Genomic DNA, 23,222 nt, shown 5'->3' with positions numbered 1-23,222 from the left:
GGAGAGGGAGCCTTAGCTCACTCATGACGCAGCTTCCTGTTTTCCTTCATGACAGTCTATTTCCAGGTAACAATGTCTGAGGTGACTATTATTTTTAGCTGCTTGCTGACTTGATAGGAGCATACAGTTCAGATTGTTTGTCCATCTAGACTAGTCTGGGCCGCTGTCAAAGCCCTAGCAGGGGCCCACTGCCAAGATCCCCCTAGAGTTATTCCTCCTCTTCACCACTGCAACCTGCTTTTCCGCCACCCTCTTACTCTGGCCCAGGTGGTGGAGGTGAATAGGAGGAGCAGAAGATGCCACTGCCTACTTGCTCACTGGCTCTCTGCCTGTCCCCCCCCAAAAGCGTGAGGAACTGCAGATCCTGAAAGATTATTTATTTGTGAGCCTAACACATTTCGGAATTCCTTCCTCTGGTGCATGTTTTCAACAATGGTCCACCAACGCAAGGGACACTCAGGACTCACTGGAGTGTCCCATGCACTACTGGATCATTGTTGAAAATGTGCCCCGAGGAAGAAATTCTGAAACACATTGGACCTAGAAATAAATGTTATTTCAGCATCTGGCATTCCTCCTTCTCTTTTTTTTCCCTGTTAGCAGTGCCATCCCATTTTTGTTATTGGTTTTTTCCATCTTTGCCTGTCAAGCAAGCAAGTGGTGGCAATCATGAGAAAGAGGATGAGGAACAATAGCAGCTGGTGACAATGGCAGTGAGAAGATACATTTACTGAGGGTGGGGGCTCATTGACATTGCCTTGCCCCAGAGTTCTCAGAAACCTGGAGCTGGCACTGAGGTGAGTACTGTCTAATATGGCTGCCAGCACCTCTCCAGGATCTCAGGCAAAGGACATTCCCATCACCTGGTACATGACCATTTCCTGAAGGTACCAGGGATTTGAACATAGGACCTTCATCATCGAAAGGATGTGCTCTACCACTGAGCTACAGCCTCTCCCCTGTAGTAGGGTTGGCTGCATTTCTTACACACTAGTGAAGTTGCTTACACTTTTGAAATAGCTGAATACTTTAGACCACACTGTTCTACTTCCCTTTCTGGTTTTATAGGCCCGACATATGTATAAGGGAACACAAAGAGATTAAATGATGGGACACATTATCATTCACTGGGAACCAAAAAGGTTAATCTTACAAAAAGAATGGAGAAGAAAATTATTCACCCCTGCAATCAAAATTAGGACTTGTGTCTTTGGATAAATTTTAGAAAGAACCTCCAAATATTTATATGGGCAGTGGGACAAGTTACACTGACAGCTTGTATAATCTCCATTATTGGAGGTTTTAAAGCAAAAGCTGGGCAAATGTCTGCAAATAATACTTTTGGGTGTAGATTTTCTTCCCTCAGAATCCAAGTCAGCTGATGCAGGCACCAGATATTACGCCTAGTCTCTGAGCAATACCTAGAATTCAGGGCAATAGAATTCAAGGCAAAAATAACTCTACTCCTACTGTAACCTTCAAAGCCTCTTCTGACCGCAACAGAGTGCTGTAGTGGTCACTGGATGATACAATTATTAGAGGCCGATCCTCTGTACAAAGACAGGTGGCCACCCTATTCTACATACATAAAAAACTGCTATTCATGTATGTTGTGAGATGAGGCCTGAAGATAAAGTTTTAAGATGATAACATTTCCCAAATTTTATGGTTTTATTTTTATAAGATCACCAGTACCATCATACAGGATAGATAGAAAAACCTTGTCTGCTTCTAAAAGCAACTATATGTGACCTACTTTGTCCCTGGATCATTTCTAGCATATACATTATTAACAACAAGCCCATCCATACCAGAGGCTATGAGTGTCATCAAAGCTCCATCACAGTGGTGCGCCCCCTTTTTGACCTCTCACCTTTGTACCTGCTCTGCCTCTCTCAGTATCACAGCAGGGCTTTGCAGGCAAGGGTGTCACCACTTCCCTGGATGTTATTAACTTTGGCAGAGCCAAAGGCAAAGCGGGGGGGGGGGGGGGATTACAAAAACATCCAGCATATTGCAGTTTAAAACTCTTACTGCCAATAACTAAGCCTTAGCAGAGGCATTTCAATCTTTTAGAATGGGGTTAAGAACTGCACAAAAGCCAGGAAACCATTAAAGGGTTGGTGGTTGGGGGAAAGGGGGTGTGGCCTTCTGGGGAACCCTGGAGGGATGGATTGGGACCTCACAAGGGTTGGATTTGGCCCCAGGCCTGAGGTTCCCCTCCCCTGTCTTAGATGTTCTTAGGTCATAGAGAGGGTGGGTACTGTGGGTCAAGGCAGCAAACTGCTTAGGGAATGGGGAATAGAATTTGGAATTCAAGGCCCTTAACCAATGCATAGTAAAGTAACACTTTTCATCCATGATGGCTGCCTGAGCTTTTGAATGACCTCTCCTCAATGCACATACGCTGAGCATTTCAGAGACTTTAGCCAGAAATGAATAGGCAAAACTGGCTGCTTCTGTATTTGAGAAGTGAAAGCTTTGACAAAATTTTGCACTGTGCAGTGCTCCTGTCCAGGACTCCAGACAGCCAGTCATGCCCTTTTCATGATACTCCATTCCATTCTATCTCTCTATCCTCGCTTTCCCATCCCACCTCCCAACAGACGCTCAGTGTTCTGTGGTCACTGTGTGTGCTCAGTCCTCATTGGGTTGTTCTGGGAATATTTTCCCTCACTCACTTTTTTTCCCCCTAAAGGATTTTTTTTTGGCACTTCTGCAAACTTTGGGGTTCCCCCAAGCCTGCTGATATCTCACTCTTGTTCATGGATAGTGCTGTTTGGTTACATAAGGATCGGCAGTCTGAGAATGAGTTTGCTATTAGTGTATATGATGGGAAATAACATCAGAGTTATAGTGATGCGACACATAAGTGTCAGTAATGCCTAAAATGTATGTGCAATAAACCTCAATGTTATGTAGTCTGGAAATTCTGTCTCCTGCTCCCTTTCTTGGAGGGGTGTATCACATCATCTCTGGGGGAATCTGTTTAATTATGTACATATGGGGGGAGAGGGGTAGGAATGCTAAATCTGTCTCTTCCTTAAAGGGACACAAAACAGTTACTCCCCAAAACATGGCTTATGTTTGAGGGGGGGGGGGGGTTTAAGTGTGTGTGCTTGCTTCATTATATGAAGGTTAAAGGTTTGCAAAACAGAATGATTAATGGAGCCTGGAAACCAATCCCACCCAGTAGAAAGATAAGGAATGGCAAAGACAAGTTGACATGCTGCAACAGTGAGGCTGTTGCTGCTTGGCTCTTTGCAAAACCTTTGTGGCCTGGTCTGTTATTTCCTTTATTTGCAGACAAGTCTGTTCTGCATGCTGCGATTGTTCACCACCCTGTCCCCTGCTCAGTTGTTGCCATACATTTCTGGCACCTCACTGGGGTGGGGAATGGTGGCGTCTCATTCCCAGTGATGACCTCAATATAAAGTCTGTGAAATTCGGAAGAACCTATGCTAGTTAAACCACGGTGACACTTACGCATTCTGGTTTTCTGAAATGGACCAACTTTTCTTCCTAGAGAGAAGAACCTATCAAGGGGGATCAGAATGTCTCTGAAACGCAAGTCTCAGGTTTTACTTATAAAATATTTGGCACTTGGTTGCTTCATTGTAAAAGCTTTTCCAAATTTGAAGCCAACATCGCAGATAAGCTGTTGGCTGCTTTTCATTGCAGAGACACAGAAACAGTCATTTTGAGAGGTGGCCTTTCTGGAGTTTCCAGGGTCTTATTATAATAACTGGACAGATTCACCCATAGGATGGGTGAATCTGTTCATTTTGGTTTCCTCATTTTCCCAATCTTAAATTCAGCTCATCCCAAACTTTGAGAATTGTGTTATTATTTTATTTATTTGTTACAATACTTATATACTGCTTCACATCAAAAGATCTTGGAGCAGTGAACAGCAAGGATAAAAGAATAAAACACCATGTTAAAACAATTAAAACATTTAAAATTCACACACAAAAATTTGTGTGCATTTCTCTTAAAACACGGGTGCTGTTTTGTTCTTTGTGTGTTTTTAATTTATTTGTTTTTATGCTATGTTTTAATGAAGATTATGTATTTAATCTGTATTTTATTGTTAGCCACCTTGAGCACCTGTTTTTGGTGGAAAGGTAGGATATAATTTAAATAATAAAATAAATCTACCACTGGGCTCACATCCTATCCCAACATGATGCACCCCAAATGCTTTTATGCCACATACCCCGTGAGTCTGATTAATTGACAGAAATGAAGCTGCAGGCAGGCACTAACCTGAATTTGGACTTAACAGTCTTTAGTTCACACTGAGCAGCTTTAGCTGAAAGCTGTGAATTAACAAAGCCCATTGTTTTTAAAGTATATTTGCGGGACTTGTAAATTATATTAGTAAAGTCTAAATGGAATATGCACATTAGATGCAGGTCTCCAATGCCTATAGTGCTTTCATAGGGTTGCTCAGCATGAGAAGAAGTTGCTCGTACTTGTCAGCGATAGTTATCTGCATGAAACCGTTTGTGTGTCTGCAGTATATACAACCAGGCATACAGTGATTCGCAGACAAGAATCTTACTGCCCCCTCCCCCTTTTTACTCTTAACATAAATGGGGCTTCCCCTTGGAGAAGAATCAAGCTGAGTGGACATATGAGGGAGAACATATGCTGTTCCTAGTTCTACATATCACTTTAACTTTTGTACTGAAACCCTAGGCAGCCATTACGTATAATGAATGTTACTTTTTAAAATTTCTTCTGCATCTCAAGTAAACGGCAGACAGGACTATGCTGTAGTTGCAAACGACTTTCCATAAATCCAAAATCGCACTTAATTGCATCTATTATTACCTTATCTACATCCTGAGTTTTGCCTTTATAAACAGTAGCATTATTGCTGATATTATATTAAACCAGTTTAATCTTTATATGAAATCTTCCTACTTTCCATGTATCATTTTCAGCTGTATGTTCATACATACGCAGCTATTCTCTTCTAGATATGATGAGGGCCACCATGTTTGTTTATTCACATCTGCCTCATTCACATATAAAATTGAGAGGTAGGATGGGGAGTAATTTTTTTATAACCAAAGGCACATGTGGGCGAGGAGAGACAAACCCTCCATTTCAGAGGAGAAAAGTGCCAGAAGCAATAGTGTGTGGGGCACCGGGGGGTGGGGGGGTGTTTAGCTCCCCTCACCCACCCATGCCTTCTGTTGGAAAAAAATGGGCCCTCTGTACTTCCTGCTTTATACATTAACAGGCAAGACACATGAAGAACAAACATAGCAGCCTCATCACAGAACTTGGCTCTTATGCTTGCAGTAGAAGAAGCTGCTTTAGTTTCTCAAGAAACAAGGCCTATTTTCTCCTTTTGTGGCAAATGGAACTCTGTCTCCAAATCTAGAAGGAACAAGCCTAAGGGCCAGTCAGTGCACAGTCAATAATGGCACATGGATGTTGCCTCAGCTTGGATTTTTGCCTTCTTCAGCCCCACTTGCTAGCCGGTCTTTTTGTGCTACTATACAAGAGGTATCTGTTGGTCAAGTCATACAGAGATGAGTTACCAGACCGCAGCCTGTAGATTCCCCTTTTACTTTTGAATCTGCTGCTGAAGGGAGACGGAGCAGCTATGGCTTCTCATGGCCATTTCCCTGTGCTCCCTCCCATGCCTGCTGTGCCACATACCTGGAGCCCTGCTTGCCATCCCAGCCAGAGGACAGTCCACTTGGAGAAGCAGATAACAGGACTTAAGGAGGGGGGGAGGAGTGTCAGAAGCTGAAGCTGCTTCATCTCCCAGTTTTAAAGGTACAGAGGGCTTCCTCCAGGTTGCAACCTGGCAACCCTAACTGAGAGCCAAATTTAGAGCAAGCCTACATGCTGCTTTTGCCATGGGGTTGTTGCCATGGCAACTAATCCCCCTGCTCTTACCTTTGGAGGGATTCACCACTTCCACCAACATGAGAGCACCAATCCACATGGCAAGTACATCCAACCGTTATAGTGTGGAATAAGATACAGCACCAGAGGCAGGCCATTAGGGACAGTAACAGAGGCCTCACACATAGCACTACACAAAAAGACTGGCTTAGCAAGTGGGACAATGGACAACAAGAACATGTAGCCCTTTTGCCAAGCTGAGCTCAGATATTTGCTGCTGGGTTGGGGGTTCTTTGTGTCATTGATTGCAAGCACAGAGGAGATAGCTGGTTCCTGGTACTACATCTATGTAAGTTGTTTGGTTCCAGAAAAGATGAGGGAACACTCCCATAAAGCACCCTCCTTATCCCAGGCTCCAACTGCAATTTAATGAGGATTTCAGGGAAAAGGAAAGGAAGCTTTTCTGTTTCCTGATCTGACATTTTCTTCCAATAAGCTTTTGTTGTTGTTGAACAAGCTGGAAAAACCAAGGTTACCTTCACAGTGAGCAACCAAACAAATATATAGAAGAGAAACACATGTGAAGGATGGCCCAAAATACCTCTCAGGTAGTTTGAGCAAGGTAAAATAGAGAGGAAATTCTAACCATGCGAAGAGCACCCCATTCTCTGAGGAATATCACAAAGGTTAAAAAAATGACAACATCCTTAGCTGGGAGTTCTGTAGCCCATCACCATCTGCTAGGTTGTTTTTTTTAATGGATTCAAATGCACAATTAACCCAAATGAGCAGACCCTTTAGATCCAATTTTAAACAAAAATAATTAGAGCACAATGTGACTTCTGGGGTAGATAAGGAGAGCTAAACCTCCATTTCAGAGGAGAAAAGTGTCTGAAGCAATGGAGTGTGGGGTTTGGGGGCGGGAGAGTGTTCACTTCCCCTCACCCATCTATGCCCTTTGTTGTAAAAATGAGACTCTCCATACTTCCTGCTTTAAACATTAACAGGGAAGACACATGAAGAACAAACATGGACAAACTACATATTTACATGAAAGATCCATGGTTGGTTCTCCTAACTTCTTTTAAAAAATGAAATGCAGCTTCAGGGGACTTCCAGTCAGGGCCAGCCCAAGACATTTTTCAGCCTGAGGTGAAGAACAAGATGGCACCCCATCACATTCCATTTACCAAAGCCGACTGGACTGGGAGTTGACTCCAAGTTCAACATTGGTGACAGGACAGTGTCCTCCACTGCACCTGAAGGCAGCAGGCTAGCTTACGGGACAGAGGGCAGGCCATGTGCACACAGCTCTCTTCTCCAATTCCTTGCTGCCACCTCCCAGCATCTGATGCTTGAGGTGATGGTTTCAATTTGTCTAATGGTAGGGTTGACTCTGTTTTCAGTTTGATTGAAGCAATGGGATTAGAGGAGGGGATGCTTAACCTTTCCCCTGTACCATTTTGGCTCAAAATTGCTCCCCCCAAGCTGCTGTCTGCCCCATATGGGGACGGGGGAGTGCAGGTACACAGGTAAAAGTTCTATTTGCTAATTCTGCAAAGACAGAATAAGCTGGTGGTACAGGGATGGGCTATATTTCATGACACTGTTGTAAGCCTCCTTCATTACCAAAGAGGTCAGGGTTGTTAGCTCAGAAGAGCAGAGATCAGACGAGATTAGGTTTTCATAAAACAGAAAATCACAGAATATATCCCAAATGCTCATATCTAGCTATGAATGAAAAGGTTTTGAAAGAGAGTTGACAAGAGCCAAAGGTTATCCCCACATTTGCAGAGAGGTCATGCCTGGGATGGCACAATCAGAAATGCCTATGCTTTGAAATTATGTAATGAATCTATAGAAAGGAAAGGTTCCTCCTGTGCAAGCACCGGTGGTCATTACTGACCCCTAGAGGGACGCCTGCTTACGCTGGCGTTTTCATGGCAGACTATAGTGGGGTGGTTTGCCATTGCCTTCCCCAGTCGTGACTACCTTTCCCCCAGCAAGCTGGGTACTCATTTTACCAACCTCGGAAGGATGGAGGGCTGAGTCGACCTGAGCCGGCTACCAGAGACCTGGCTTCCACTGGGATCAAACTCAGGTCATGGGGAGAGTTTCGGTTGCAATACTGCCACCTACCACTCTGTGCCACATGAGGCTCTTACAATCTATAGAAAACTATAGCATCTATAGAAAACTAAGTCAAATGTAAGGACTTCCAACTACCAATGACACCAGTGGGAAGGTTAAGCATGTACTTAATTCTCTCCCATGGAGATTAACAGGACATAAAATTGTATAAATCTGACTGATGTGCGTGTGTATGTGTGTATATGTGTGTGTGTGCGCACACACACACACACGCACACACATATATATATGGTGTGTTCTGACCACAAGATTCAACCCAGACCCTGATTCAGCACTTTGGAAAATGGCCCAATTCAGCTCAGACTGATCTGAAGGCTGTCCACTTCAGTTCAGGTAATGAACCCGAGTCAAGGTTTAGAAATCTGTAGCTTCGTGTCTCCGTGGCAGGAATGGTTCTTTTTCTCTTTTTCAAAACCTTTTCATTCATAGCCAGATGTGTGCATTTGGGATACATCCCGTGAGTTTCTGTTTTATGCTACCTCTTCAAGTGCTACAGCAGACTTGTGGTGGTGTAGCAGCCTAGTTGCTTCTTCCTGTTCTGATCCTTTCTGGAATGTAAGCATGCGGCATAGCTGGGAACTGCAGGAATCTTAAAGTGTTCCCACATGACACTATATTTCTTGGAAGGTGACCCAGATGTTCCACTGCCCAAAGTTTGGGTCTCCTTCAACAACACAGGAGTAGTGGAGGCACCAGAGAAGGAACCTGCTGGTGGTAGCAATTGTGACTCTGCCTCCTCCTCCTCCTCTTACTACTGCTACTATACTCCTACTACTGCTACTCATTCCTCAGCACAGAAGAACTACAGACAATGCTTTCTTCTGCGTAACAACTAGGAATCAGAGGACTGTGGACAAATAGATCATCAGCTGCTCCCACCTTGTGAGTGACTCCACCACATCAGAGAGCTCCTTGGGAATGTCAACATCTAATAAAATCTCATCATCCCCTGCCTCTTCCACCACCCGGGGGGGGGGGGGGTGTCAGTCCTGCTGCTGCCCATTGCCTCCTCTACAAAAAAGAGCCCACTTTGCAGTGTGGGTGGGCTGGCTCCCACTCCTTCTAGGAACCTCAGAGCTGGGATGAAGCTGAAGGAACTCCTGGTGGAATACTCCAATCTTCTATGGCTGCCTGCTGCAAAGGATGGATGTTTGATCTTGGGAGGGGGAACTAATCTCAAGGGCAGTGCCAAGAGGTCTCCCAGTCCCGTCTCCCTCCTATCCCTCTCCCCCTAGTAATACTGCTGCTGCCACCACATGGCTTGCCCACACCATGAGCCGGTTTCATAATTGTTACTTACTTGGATGTGTTAAGCAAAATAACCTTTATTATTAAACAATGCTTGGGAGTACAGTAGAAGAGAATTAAACTGATCTGTGATGAGATCACAGAGCACTCTGTGTGTATTAAACTAGTAAACACACACACACAGGACATAACTCAACCCACCCACCCACACCACACAGAAGACAGAATGGTGATGTACTTGCAATTTTTAAAAAAAATTGCACACTAGAAGAAAGATGTACTGGAGAAATAGAATTTAAAAACTGTAGAAAGGGGCAAGGAATGATAATAACACTGAAGACAAAGTCAGTGGATGCAGACAGTCACACAGCAAACAGACTGACAAATAGGGGTGTGTGCATGCGCCCAATAAATGTAAATTAGAAAAAAAATGGAATTTAAGTTGGCAACGGAAACTGAAGTACAATCAGAAGAACTGAAATGGATCAGAACTAGGATTGGCAGGAAACAAACTGCAGGATGATGTTGATGATGGTGATGATAATGAAAATTAAAACACATGCACACACTAAAGAAAAAAAAACTGAGGTACAAGGAACAGGAACTGAATTCAAATATTAAGTTCCTCCCACCCTAATGCTAGGGGAAGGGGGAATGAAAGAAACTATTCTAGAATGAGAGAGAGACAGAGAGAGACAACCCACACTAGGGAAAGATTAGAAATAGCAGGAAGCATCAGGCTAGAACACAGAAAGATTGTAGTGCAGCAGAAGGACTGGGGAGAAGGAATGACTGGAAGGAGAAATGAGGAATCAGAAACAGGACTGAGAATGAAAGAAAGCCACTAGAAAAATACACTACCACCAGCTATCATCACACCTAATCACTTCACATGTTGAAACCAACTAACAAAGAGTGGAGGAAACTGAGAGGTCTACCCCTTTTATGAAACTCACAAGTAGTCACAATCCCACCCCCAAAGCTCAGTGATTGGACAGCCCCTGGTAAAACATGCCCTAAGATTAGGTGGACCTGTCAATCACTCAGTCCTTCTCCCTCCCATCTATCAGTTAGAGAAATAAAACCAAAAGATGCTATTTGGAGACAGAATGGCTGAAATTCCAAAGCCCAAATTGCACCACTAAGCCTCATGCAGGTCTAGGTTTAGTTCAGGTCACTTCGGGGGGAAGCCAATTTTATCTCGGGAAGCACCAGAAATGGTCTGAAGGGGTCCGATTTGGTTTGGGCTTTGGGCAAATCCGGTGCGCATCCCATATACATATATGTGTGTGTGTGTGTGTGCATACACACACACACACACACATAGTTTAGTTGTGTTTTTAAAACTGAGCCTTGTTTAAGCCTGTGTAAACTTACACACACACAGAAACTTAATAAAATCAAAGTGCTAGGTATCTCCTTTATAGCAAATCCTTCCCACCGTCAGTAAAGACTGTTAAAAATTCTTTACCATAAGAATTTTTAAAGCACATTTTACAGCTGAAACCATAGATCTTATCTCCTAGGTGATCTCATGCTTTTATTGAGGCTGATTTCCCACTGGGAGATGGAAACCATAGACCAAGAAGCAAAACATTAAAAAATAAAAAAAACCTCACTCTTGCTACTAGACCAACCCAATACTGTTTTCACAAGATTAGCTCATTTCCAAATCCCTGGTACTATTTTTGGCATCTGAACCTACCTATGTCTGCCAATTCTTCTTAAGTGACAGCACATTTAAATTTGCTCATGTTTTACAACTACTGCATCTCGGCCTAGGGATTTCCCTCCAAGAGAGAGACAGTACTTTGCTGGGCAGTTGGACAACGAACTTGTACTTCATCAGTCAAACATTGCTTTTTGGTAAAGAGGCAAAATTCCCACAGAACACAGGGTGGGGATAGGGAGATGTTTTTTGTATGAAAGCATCAGAATGAGTCCCATAATACATGACCAACTATCACAAGTGTTATATTATAATATCAGTGATTCTGTTCAATCCTGTCAGGAATATCTATGACACAGTACTTTTTGGAAACACAGGTAATGCAAACTTTTACCAGTAATTCTTAAAAGTTTAGGAGTTCAGTGGGAAAGACCTGAAAAACCTCATATTTAGCAGTAAATCATAAAGTGAGCCAAGTGCCTTTTCAAACACCAAATTACATCCTAATTTCCATTCCTTTATTGGGCAATGCTGATCAGGACAAATTGGGAAGTGTCCAGCATACTGCTTTTCAGATATTTTCATGCACATATTAGAATGTTCTTAGTAGTATTGTTGATTTTGTGGATGCCACGGTACAAATAGTATGATGAAAGATGCCCTTTGACTCTGGGGTCTGCTTATCTCCCAAACCCCTTGCCTTTGGCAACAGATGTTCCTCCTTACTCTGCACTGTATAGTTGTAGATGTTTCATTTTTCTCTGCACATACTACAATATGGAAGGCACTGTTGAAGCTGCTAAGAAGAGCGGGATAGAGCATGGTACAGAGAGCAAACAGTAAGAATTCTGACTAACCAGTAAGGAGCAGCCTGCTGGAGTGTACTGTCCAATTGCTCCCAGGTGGCTCCTCCTGCGACGAGGAGTGGCTATAGTAACCAGAGACTTGCCAGGGCAGAAAAACTTAGCGTTACATCTGAACTCAGAACCCTGGCTTGTCTCTCCTCTCACTCGCCAGAGTTTGACGTTGGCTTGTATATTCTCTGTACACATTGCTCTTAGGCCACTTTGTTTAATTTCTCCTGATGGCTTGATCCTGCATTTTTATATTCTGGTGTTTTTATGTTATTTGTTGAATATTTTGATTTTAATTTGTTTTACTTTAATTGAAACTTTTTTTTTGTAAGCTGGGAACCTGTTGAAGGATGGGCTATAAACCCTTAAATAAATAAATTCCCTAACTGAGGTCACATTGTTAGGGTTTGTCCAGTTGATGCTGCTTAATAAGAGCTTCCTGTAAACACGTCTGATGCTTGGCGAGCAGTGACCTCACCGGTTCATCATTGCCCAATCACCTCCTTTTAGCAGAAAGAAAAATTTCAGCCAGGCAATGGAAAGAAAGAGAAAAAAGGTATGCATGTGAGAAAGTAGAAAAGTCAGGAGAAGGGGGCAGACAGGCAGGCCTAATAAGGAGTCTCTGTCCTTCTCTTTTTTCCTTCCTTCACATACGTATCTGTCTCCCTCCTTCTCCCTCCTCTTTCCATGGTCTGAAGTATCTGGCAGGGGCAGGGGGAGGGGTTGGAGGCTTGAGTTGGTACCTGTGGTGTTGTGTGGGGTAGATGGCAGCTCTCAGGAGCCCAGCTTTGCCTCAGGGGTTGCCAATTGTTATTAGCAATGTCACAGTCCTGCTTTGGCTGAATTTGGGGGAACCAGAGAATGTGCCTTCTTAAACAGGAGCAATGTTGTCAGGAATAAAGACATGCCAATGCTGTTTCTGACTGCCCTCGCAGTATTAACACCACACCTGGTCCTGACTACAGTTTAGATAAGTGCGACACAGGTGCATGACACACTGCACATGCTGCAGGCAGGGGGTGGATCCAGCCAGCAGGAAAAATCTGTTGCATGAGGAACTTCCTGGGATCGATTTGATTTGTCACATGATCTGCTCCAAAATAAAAACCTTGGCCTTTTACCTTTTGGATGAGATTGGAATCCCCCTGGTTACTGTCTTCATCTCCAGAACTTTTCTGCTCCTCATCCGATGTGATATCTTCCACAGGAATCACAGAGATAGGGCAGACCTTGTAAGGCTCTGTGTAGGCACTGCAAACAGAGGAAACATGTTATCCTATGACATTCTCACTGGACATTAACAAAAAGGGGGGGCTGTATGCACTACACTCTGGATTATAGGCCTTCGTAGCAACATACCAGGTCTAAAGACCGGGAGACTTGCGTTGTAGGGAAACTTATACATTTACACCATCATCAGGAAGCAGGAAACTTATACATTTACATCATCATCAGTTTACCGATGGAGCCGCTAGATCAGCCTTCCCCAACCTGGGGCCCTCCAGATGTTTTGGACAACAACTTCCAGCATTCCTGACCACTGGCCATGCTGGCTGGGGCTGATGGGAGTTGAAATCCAAAACATCTGGAGGGCATCAGTTTGGGGAAGGCCGCAATAGATTCTCTGCCATTCTAGAGCCTACTCGTTCCTGTGCCACTCCTTTTGGAATTGTGCAGCAGTCTGATGTCACCAAACATGCCCCTGAAGGGGAAATTGGAAGGAAGGCATGGCAAAGGAAAGTCAGCATACTCCACCCAGTTTGTAATCTGGTGAGGCATTCAGAAAGCTTCTTTAATGTAAAAATGGATTTAAATGGAATTGCTGGATTAAAGTTAAACGCTGGTGGAATGAGCAGCCTTTGTTATATCTCACCAAGAGAATTACTTTAACATATTCTAATCCTTAAAAAAAAATATGACATTTGCATCCCACCCTTTCCCCAAAGAACTTTGTGTAGCAATGGGGGTTATATCATGTTTAGCATATGATCAATGTATTAAAAAAAAGAAAAAGGAAACTGAGTCAAACCATTGGTCCCTTTAGCCCAGTCTTGTCTTTTCTGACTAGCAGCAGCTCTTTGGGGTCTTAGGGCACAATCCTATGCATGTTTAGACTGAAAGACTCCTCCAACACCCAGCATTCCTCGCCAGCCAGTAGGACATTTTTCTGTCTAAACATGGATAGGAGTGTGCCCTTAAGTACAGACCTTTCCTAGCTCCTACTGCTTTTAATGGGAGACTGAACTGAGGCTCGATAGATAGATAGATAGATAGATAGATAGATAGATAGATAGATAGATAGATAGAATTTGTACCCCAGCCTTCAGATGGAAAGGCTCCCAGAGTAGGTTAGAGATCAATAGAAACAAGACAGTTCCTGCCTTTCAGGCTTAAAATCTAACAAAAGACATGACACAAAAGGAAAAAGAGATGCAGATGGGAAAAGGAAACGAGAAAACTCAGGCACCCATTTTTAATGCTATACAGTTCTTATGCACAGAAAACATTGCCTCTGCCACTGAGCTTTGGGCGCTACCCAGTCTTCACGACCCTATGAGGTAGGATAGGCTGGCAGTCACCCAGTGACTTGCATGGCTGAGTGGTGATTCAACCCAGGTATCCCAAGTCCAACACTTCATCACACTGTCTGAAAACGTTCTAGTTTGGATTGTTTATATGTGCTGGTAAACTTAATATGAATGTGTTGCATACGTATCTGGGAAGACAAAGTTGTGTGATCCTTATCTCTCTCTCCAGAATAATACTGGAATTGTTCCACTGACTTCAAGAAGGCTACTTGGGAATAATAAGCTAATAGGATTTGGTACATAAGCCAAGTGGGATCTGTTTGCCCTGATTTTCAGCTCTTGGATGCCCATCTTGTCCCTAACTTGCAGTTTCTCCTGCAATTCTGTAATCTAAAAATTCTGCTCCCATGATAATTTGGCCAATCCAATTCTAAAGGACAATCAAGATGACCATTTTTTACATTGTCGTTGTAGCATGAGTTGATTTGTCCATGTCCTTGGGTCTCAGTGAAAGTTTTTTGCATGCTCCAACATTTGTCAGGATTACAACTCATGTCCTGGAAAAACCTTTGAGAAGTAGGCATGCTCAGTCATGCTCATTCTGGAGCATTCAGCAGAACTTTTTTAAAAATGTTGCCAAAATTATCTGGAAATTCACATATATTGAATTTGCTACCCTAAGTTCATCCCTAAATTCTTTATTTCTTGTACGTAAGGAAATTATCCCTAAATTCCTTATTTCTTGTATGTAAGGAAGCTGGGCTGGAAAAGCATCTGGCTATTTTTTTTTTTTAATCCTCATTCCAAGCAGGTCCTAGACTAATCATACAATACCTCAGATAATAGCTCATACAATTGTTGTTAATAATGTCTGGTGTGCATGATGAGGCCATAATGGCTTTAAAATGAACTTCAACTGCTTAGGGAAGAAACCTGTGGCACATTTTCACAGAAAGCATAAAAGGCAGCTATGTAAATGCAAGTCATTACGATTCCCCCAAGCACAGTAGTAGGCAACTCATCACCTTTATGATTCTTTTTTTCCCTCCTGCTATAAGATACTTTAGCAAATAGCCTTTAATTCAGAAAATAGTTCCAGGTTGAAGAAGAGGCAAACTCTCACTTCACTGGAAGCTGATGTGTATGAGCTGAGAACCATCACTCATATCCCATCAATTACGTGGTTCCCAATAGTATTGCTCTAAGCCATATACATTTTGCATTACTTGGTCCAAGTTTCTTCTATTATCTTTTTCGACCAAAGAGGCCTCCCCCTGTTCCCAAACACCCAGAATGTTGGAGTCAACTTTTACTTGATCACTTACTCCCTCAAATGCTGCAGCAGTCCAAATATACAAAAATCAAGCTCCAAGCCACAAGGCCAGAGTAGCTCTGTGAAAAGGTATTAGTGTGGCTTTCCAGATTTTTGTCTATTCATATTCCATATCTGGACAAGATGGTTTCAGTCGTCAGCTCCTTCTTTGCAGCCTTTCTGTATTCCCTCTAAATCCACCATTCCTTTTCCCCACTTCCACCATTCCTTTCAAGAAGAAGGTGCCATAGCTTAGTGGTATAGCACATGCTTTTCATGCTTTGCACATTCCTTGCATGCAGGAAACTGGCATTTCCAGTTAAAAGGATCAGGAAGCAGGTGATGGCAGCAGACCCTGGAATGCCTTTGCCAGATCAGACTGGGCTAGATGGACAAACAGCCTTGTATGCAGAAAGGTCTCAGGTTCAATTTCCAGGCAGGGATAGGAGAGACTCCCACCTGAAACCCTTGAGAACCTTTCACTGCCAGTGTAGGCATTACTAAACTAGATGGGCCAACAATCTGACTCAGTATAAGGCAGCTTCCTAGGTTTCTAACTTTTTCACTGTGCCCCTTCTATCTGTGTATTACTATTTACACTGAGACTGAGGCTGTTCAGCAAGGAACATCTAGGCCATATTGTTCTAAACACATCGCAAAAATAAAAATGTGTTGGGAGAATAAGCAAAATGGGAAACTGTGAAAAAGAAAAAGGAAAGAAACGTGATTTCTTAAAACGTAACATAAAAGATTAAAGCTTCCTCAAACCAGTCGGAAAAACACATAACAGCCAGCCTATAAAGGTTCTTGCTCAAAAGAAAGGGAACCTAGTATTCCACAGCTTCCTCAGGGTTAGAATACAAAATACACATATCACATTAATTCTGTCAATACATTTTAAAAATGATAAGTGATTTAGTAAGACCATCTCTCTGAATGGTCCTGGAATGAGATATGATGTTTCATGGCATAGATATTCGGGGCACAGAAAGTATATTATTACAAATGCATCCCCTTTGCAAGCATTCGTCTTCTCCCTTGATTATTTATGATGGGCAATTTCTTCTCCAGGTTGGAAAGCTATTATTCTTTACAGTAAAAGAATGTTAAGCAAAAATGTTCTCCAGAAAGGGCAGCAGAACTGGTCAACAAGCTAAGGATTCCCTTTGGCTGAAGAAGTAAAGTAGGTAGAGGCAATCAGGCATGAGTACAGTTGAGAAGTGCTTTGAGGTAACAGAATATTGATGCTATGGCAGAACTGAACTTCAGGAGTTGGCTCCTGCTTCCAGCTCAACTCCTAAACAACAGCAGGCCATGCATATGCTGCTGCCCAACTCTCCCAGTTTGGAATTCATACCCCAATGCAAGACAAGGCTTCCAAATTTGGCCCTGGGCTTCTATTGCTTTATACTGGATCTCCTCTACCCAACCCCACTACCAGCAAACCTTTCCTCCCCCAGTAGCCCTTCCCTTTTCCCAAATGGTGGTGGGTCAGCAGGAGCAAAGTCTCTTTCCCTCCCACCGTGCTCCATGCATCAGTAGAATGCTACAACAGTGCATCTCAGGCACAAGGAGTCCTGGAGAATTACATTTCCCATGTCTCCTTGCACCTGGGCTGCTGCTCTTGCAACATTGGGGGCATTGTGATGGAGAGAGAGAGAGAGAGAGAGAGAGAGAGAGAGAGACCTCTGCAACTATCTCATTGCCAGATAAGTTTGGGAGAAAGGAAGCAGGTGTGATCGGAAACCCAGTGGCACCCCGATGACATAATTAGGAGTGCAATGTGACTTCCAAATTGAGCTCTTTTTCTGAGAGAACTATTTTTGGACATTTAGGGAAATAGCTCAGTTTGCAGAGTCCAATTCCAAACTGAGACCAACTGAGCTCACTAATCAACAAGGGTGGAATTCATATGTAGCGAATAATAGTGGAGGATATTTTTGCTCCAAACACTTGTTTGTGACATGATGTTGTCACCTGACACATAATCAGTATGATGATTTGCTGCCAAGAAATTACAATTTCAAGGGGCATAGAGGGCAGAAGTTTGTGAAATGCAGAAAACATTTCCAGCTACATTCCTGGTCACCAGGAGGGGCAGGGGAGCCCCACACTCAACCAAATTATGTGGAAAAGTCCTTCCTAAATACTGAGTGTTTGCCCATCCCTGGTATAGAAAACAAGGCCAAAATCTCTCCCCCTACATATATTTGCTAGTTTCCTAAGTCTGAAGTAGCACAGTCCCAGAATGGCTACAGCTCATGATTTCCTGAATCATGAATAATTCCTAAGACAGAATTCCCTTCCTTGACTAGTGATTGTCCTGTTAACAAGCCTGATGGTTCCTTAGGATTCCCCCTAAAAACAACACAAATTCCAAACATTTCTTCTGAATACACTGCAATTGTTTTCATGGCAAAACAAATGATTTGACAGTATTGTCTTAGATTGTTCATAAAGGAACTTAAAAATACCCTCTCTGTTGTTGCTTTCTCACAATCCCTACAGATAACTTAATGAGCTCCAGTGGGACAGGAACTAGCTGTTCCCTCATTTAGATTTAACGATGATGAATTATATTTCAGCTTCATAATTTGTCTCTGGAAGTAGTATCAGCGTTGATTCAGTGAACTCAAGCAAAGCTCCATTCTGAAGCTCCCTATTCATTCCTTTGATCGTAGTTGTTGTTGTTCTATTAATGCTAAGAAGTCCTGTCTGTCAAACAAGGGAAGTACAGTGCATATTTCAAGAGCTGTGTCCCATTGTCAAGACTGTGCAGAACAAGCTTACAGAGAGATGACAGTGAGAGAACACAGATATCAGAAACATGTTTTCAGTTGGCTGAGAACAGTACTAAATGGAAAAGACAGAAAGAGTTACATACTGGAGTACAGTGTTCAATAACATAAAAATCCATAGGAGTTGTTAACCTACACCTGAGCCAAAACAAATCCATATAGGTACTTGAGCTCCATCAAAACCAGCTTGCACTAACAAAATTCATACAGTCCTTGATTCTGTTTGCATGACAGATGTATATTTATTTTATACCAATTTAATTGTCATGCCTCCCCACCCTGCCAGAGAATCCTGGGTACCAGCGTGGTGAGAATTCCCAGACCTCCTTCCCCAGATCTACTGTTCTCAAGGTTCCCTGGACAAAAAGGATGGCTATTAAACTAGTAGTGTGGAAATGTTCTTAGATTTCAAATTTAGGCTGCGTTCACACATAACGCTAAACCGTAGTTTAGGAATCAGTGTGAAGTGCTGGGCTCATATGCTTCCCCCTCCCCTCTTCCCCCTCCTGTGTGGCTGGCAGGAGGAATAAATCAGAATTCAGTTTTGCTTTAATGTTCAAGGATTCCTCTCTCAGGGTCAAACCACGTTTACATTAATTCATAAGCATGCAGTGAACTCTCTTGATTTTGTAGGGTGCTGACCTTGACCACTGTGCACAGAGAGGGGATATTTCAACCTTCCCCCCAGCTGCCTCCTTCCCCAAATTTCCCACATCAATGGCACCAATGGAGGCCTTTTCTCTCCTTTTAACCTCCCCCCCTGGGGGGGGGCAATTCCAGGAAGGAAGGGGCTGAGGGAGAGGTTTAAACATCCCCTCCCTCTGCACGGTGGTCCTGATCTGGATTGGGCCCCTGAATGCTTACTTTCCATTAAATAAAAACAAGTGGGGCAGCTGCACACTATGTAATTAACATCACGTCGTTTGATCCTCAGGAAAGCTTGCTGTGCCTGTATGTACTACAGTCAGGCCCCAGCATACTCAGGAAGCTGCTAGGGCCCATACACCCTGCTATAGCCCACTGCCTGCCCTCCCCAAGTATTGCTGCCCCTTGGGCTGCCAGCCTCACCATTGCTAGTGCAGATAATGGCACTGCTGCAGCCGCCAATCCCACCATCAGCACAATTGCTGCTTTCTGGCATCTGCTGGGCATTGCACTGTGAGAAATACAACATGGTGCTGGATGAGCTCACCTGGGGGGTGATTGGCAGCTTCTGTGGCAGCAGTCCCAGCTGTGCCGGAGCTAGGAGGCCCGCTCAAGTCTGATGCCAGCTCTGATAATAGACTATATCTTATCGGAAACAGGAAGGTTCTACTTAAATACTTTTGTATGGTATAAGTGTTCATTTGTGTGTGTGTCCTGCTATGCAATTGGTTCAATGCATGTTTTTCATGACTTGCCGTTTTATTGGTTTTATAACTCTTACATAGAAAACAGAAGGCCGACTGGCTAATGAGACTGCACTTGTCCAAAGCATGCTTGTATATTTTTGTAGCACTTCAAACTCTACCCCGGAAAAGTGGAAACCAGTAAGGCAAGTAATCCTGCTGCAATAGATGTGTCTACATCTATAGTACACACAACAGTAATGAAACTACTGGATCGTGCCTCCATGACAAGTAACACGCTCCTTCCTTTCCTACCCCATCAATGTCAAGAGGATTTTGAGGTTTGTTTCTATCTATCTATCTATCTATTTATTTTATTGCATTTATATTCTGCTTCTTTTCCTCTTGCAAGGAACCCATGGTGGCTTTCATTATCCTCCTCCTCTCTGTTTTATCCTCACAACAACAACCCTGTGAGGTGGGTTGGGCTGAGAGTCTGTGTCTGGCCCAAAGTCGCCCAGTGAACTTCCATGGCCAAGTGGGGACTAGAACCCGGATCTCCCAGCCCATCACTCTCGCCACTACGCTACACTGGCTCAATTATCTCTCAGGATGGATATACTGACACTTTGCAGCCAGTGTGGTGTAGTGGTTAGAGCAGGCTTCCCCACCTTGGTTCCAGCTCCCTTCATTCCCAGGCTGCATGGCCACTGGCTGGCTGGGAATGATGGGAATTGCAGTCCAAGACTGCATGGACATGCAGGGCACCATGTCGGGGAAGGCTTGACTAGATCATTGGATTAGGATCATGGAGACCCAGGTTCAAATCTCCTCTTGGATGTGAAGCTCACTTTTACCCTGGACCAGTAACTATCTCTCACCCTAACCTACCACACAGGGTTGTTGTGAAGACAAAGGGTTGGGTGATGGTTGACCATGTCTGCTCCATTGAGCTCCTTGGATGAAAGACAAAATACAATTGTAAAAAAGAATGAAAAAGGAAGAACGTAACCCTTTAAAAAGTTTACAGTTTTCTTTGGACCTTTTGCAATCAGATCTAGCCAGTGTTACCATGCTTAAGCAACAGTCCTATGCACATTTAGATAGAAAAAAGTTCTACAACTCCAGTTGGCTGGGGCATGCTGGGAATAGTGGAACTTTTTTTCTGCCTAAACATGCATAAGATTGTGCCCTCAATTTATATGGCACTGTCAAAAAGTTAAGCAAAGGCAGTCAACAAGCTGGTGTACCTTCAAAGAAGCCCCCCCCCCACATCTGCACAGTGATCAAATTACAGATGCTGAATCTGGGCTAGCATTGTAGTAGCAATCAAGGGGAAATCATTTCCCTAGTTCCAGAGAAAAAAATTCATAATCATCTCTACACAACGTATGTGAACAAGCCAAGGATGAATGGAATAATCTTAGAATACCTGGAGTCACTGAGTAAGCAAACTTGTATCTGAATCATTCCTGTTACTTTTTTCGAAGATTTATAGCCTTCTTTTGGTTGAAAGATCGTCAAAGCAGGTTATAATGTTGATTATGCAAAACAAACCACCCACACCACTTGGTCCTCTGACCAATGGATGGGGCCAGCGTGTGCTTCTGGAGTCTGACAGCCAAAGCAGACCTTACTTTAAATCCAAATGTACCAGCTGTTTCTTTTTTCATTTTTTCTCTAGAGTAGTTGCAAGGCCCCCATTCAGGATCAGAAGCTTAGCGGGGGGGGGGGGCACACAGGGGAGCCCCCCTGTGCCTACTCTAGAATAAAAATGAAAAAAAAAAAAAAGACTTGGCTTGATACAGATTTAAAGTCATGCCTGTTTTGGCCCTGAGGGCAACCAGTAGTGGGAGCTGAGTGTTCTTTCAGGGAGGGAGCGGTGAAAGATGTAGTGAAATACAATGAATGGAGCCAGGTTGTTTTTCCTGGGAGGTGTCTAGAGGTTCCCGGTGGCTCTTAGACTGGCCAATGGGTAAGGCCAGAGTGTGCTTCCCTTCTGCTTTCCAGTCCCAGGGCAACACTTTTATAACAGTACTGAAAAATCCAAATGACTGCATTAATTGCACAATTGTCCTTTTTCTAGGACCCACTGAATATGAAAACTGGTTAATCAGCTGCAAAATTAGAAACATATATCCTTGATCTCCTATCACAATGTCTTCCCCACCAACTAAAATGACGGCATGAAGACAGACATAAACCATTAAAAGGGGACTCACAAGGGCTTCCTTCCAGATTCATATTTGAAAATATTGAAGATGTGCATACCAATAAATTGGATCAGTCTTGCCCCTATCAGTCACATCCGAACTACACATTACACTAATCACGTAGCATGTAGCTGAGGCTTGCCTTTTTTCTTACTCTAGCGTACAGGTAGGCAAAGTGGTAGGCAACACCTTTCTTAGTGCCCACCAAGATGCTCTGCTCCTCCCACTTAAAAACAAACATTTTCTTCCTTGCAGCTAGGATTGCTATGAAATGGATTCCTCTTAGCGCTGAAAACTGTGGATTCAAAGGAGCTGTTTAGTGTGTTGGGGCTTAGTCCCACCTCTGGTTTGTACTCAGTTTTTTGTGTCCTTTGCCATGCCTCCCATGGCAGCCATTTTGTGGTGGTGCCCAGGAAAGTTTAGCAAATTGCTAAAGGTGACCACAGGACAGCCCTTTGCCTACCCCTGCTGTAGTGTAAGCGCACATGCCCCCAGTTCAGACTGGGACTACTGTACTCTGGATGGAGAGGGTTAAACATTCCTTCTCCACCATTTCCTCCTGAAATTCTTCCCCTCCAAATGAGCCAATTGTTTCTTATTTTAAACCTCCTGGTGGGGAGGATTGATTTTGGAGGAAAAACTGATTGTGGGGATGGTTTAGCTCTCCCCTCCTGGGGCATGGTGGTCCCAATCTGAATTAGGGCCATGTGCACTTACGCTAGAGTAAAAAAGTGACAAGCCTCAGCTACATGCTATGAAATTAATGTAGCATGTAGTTTGGCTACAAGACAGGAGGGGGCCATGCCACTCAAAGTGAGAGGATCGGTCTTAGCACAGGCCTCCTCCTCTCCAGTGCATTGCATATTGTTGCTGGGGCTGAGCAGGGAATCCTGCACAGCCTCTTCTCATCTGCCACTTGGCTGTGGAATGCTTTGCACTTGTGTCCTGCTTGTGAGTTTCCTGTGGGCAGCTGGCTGGCCACTGTGTGAACAGAATGCTGGACTAGATGGACCCTTGGTCTGATCCAGCATGGCTCTTCTTAAGTTCTTAGGCTCTTATGTTTAGACAGAAAAGCAAGGAAGGGGAAGAATAACATACCGGCAATCCATGCGCTTGGACACACATCGGTCATTCAAAAGACAAAGCTAGGCTTCCCCTCATCCCACCTACATTAGAGCCCTGTTCATTCATTTTCCCCCACACATATACTGAAGACAGGAGCCGGATCATGCCTGCTGGCTCTCCTCCCA

General features: G+C 43.6%; 1 protein-coding gene across 1 annotated transcript in view; it reads right to left on the bottom strand.

Moving 5' to 3' along the window:
- Positions 1-23,222, bottom strand: part of FGD5 (FYVE, RhoGEF and PH domain containing 5) — a 223,075-nt gene that overhangs the window by 120,855 nt on the left and 78,998 nt on the right. Inside the window, exon 3 of the mRNA XM_084832489.1 lies at positions 12,915-13,044. Within this exon, the coding sequence (XP_084688615.1) occupies positions 12,915-13,044 (130 nt within the window). The remainder of the gene's footprint in view (positions 1-12,914; positions 13,045-23,222) is intronic.

This window comes from Heloderma suspectum, chromosome 2 (assembly GCF_057233095.1).
Source record: "Heloderma suspectum isolate Gila_16-S chromosome 2, 16-S_ref, whole genome shotgun sequence".
NCBI classification, from domain to species: Eukaryota; Metazoa; Chordata; class Lepidosauria; order Squamata; family Helodermatidae; genus Heloderma; species Heloderma suspectum.
Note: the sequence above shows the minus strand (reverse complement) of the source record. Positions and strands in the feature narration are given on the sequence as shown.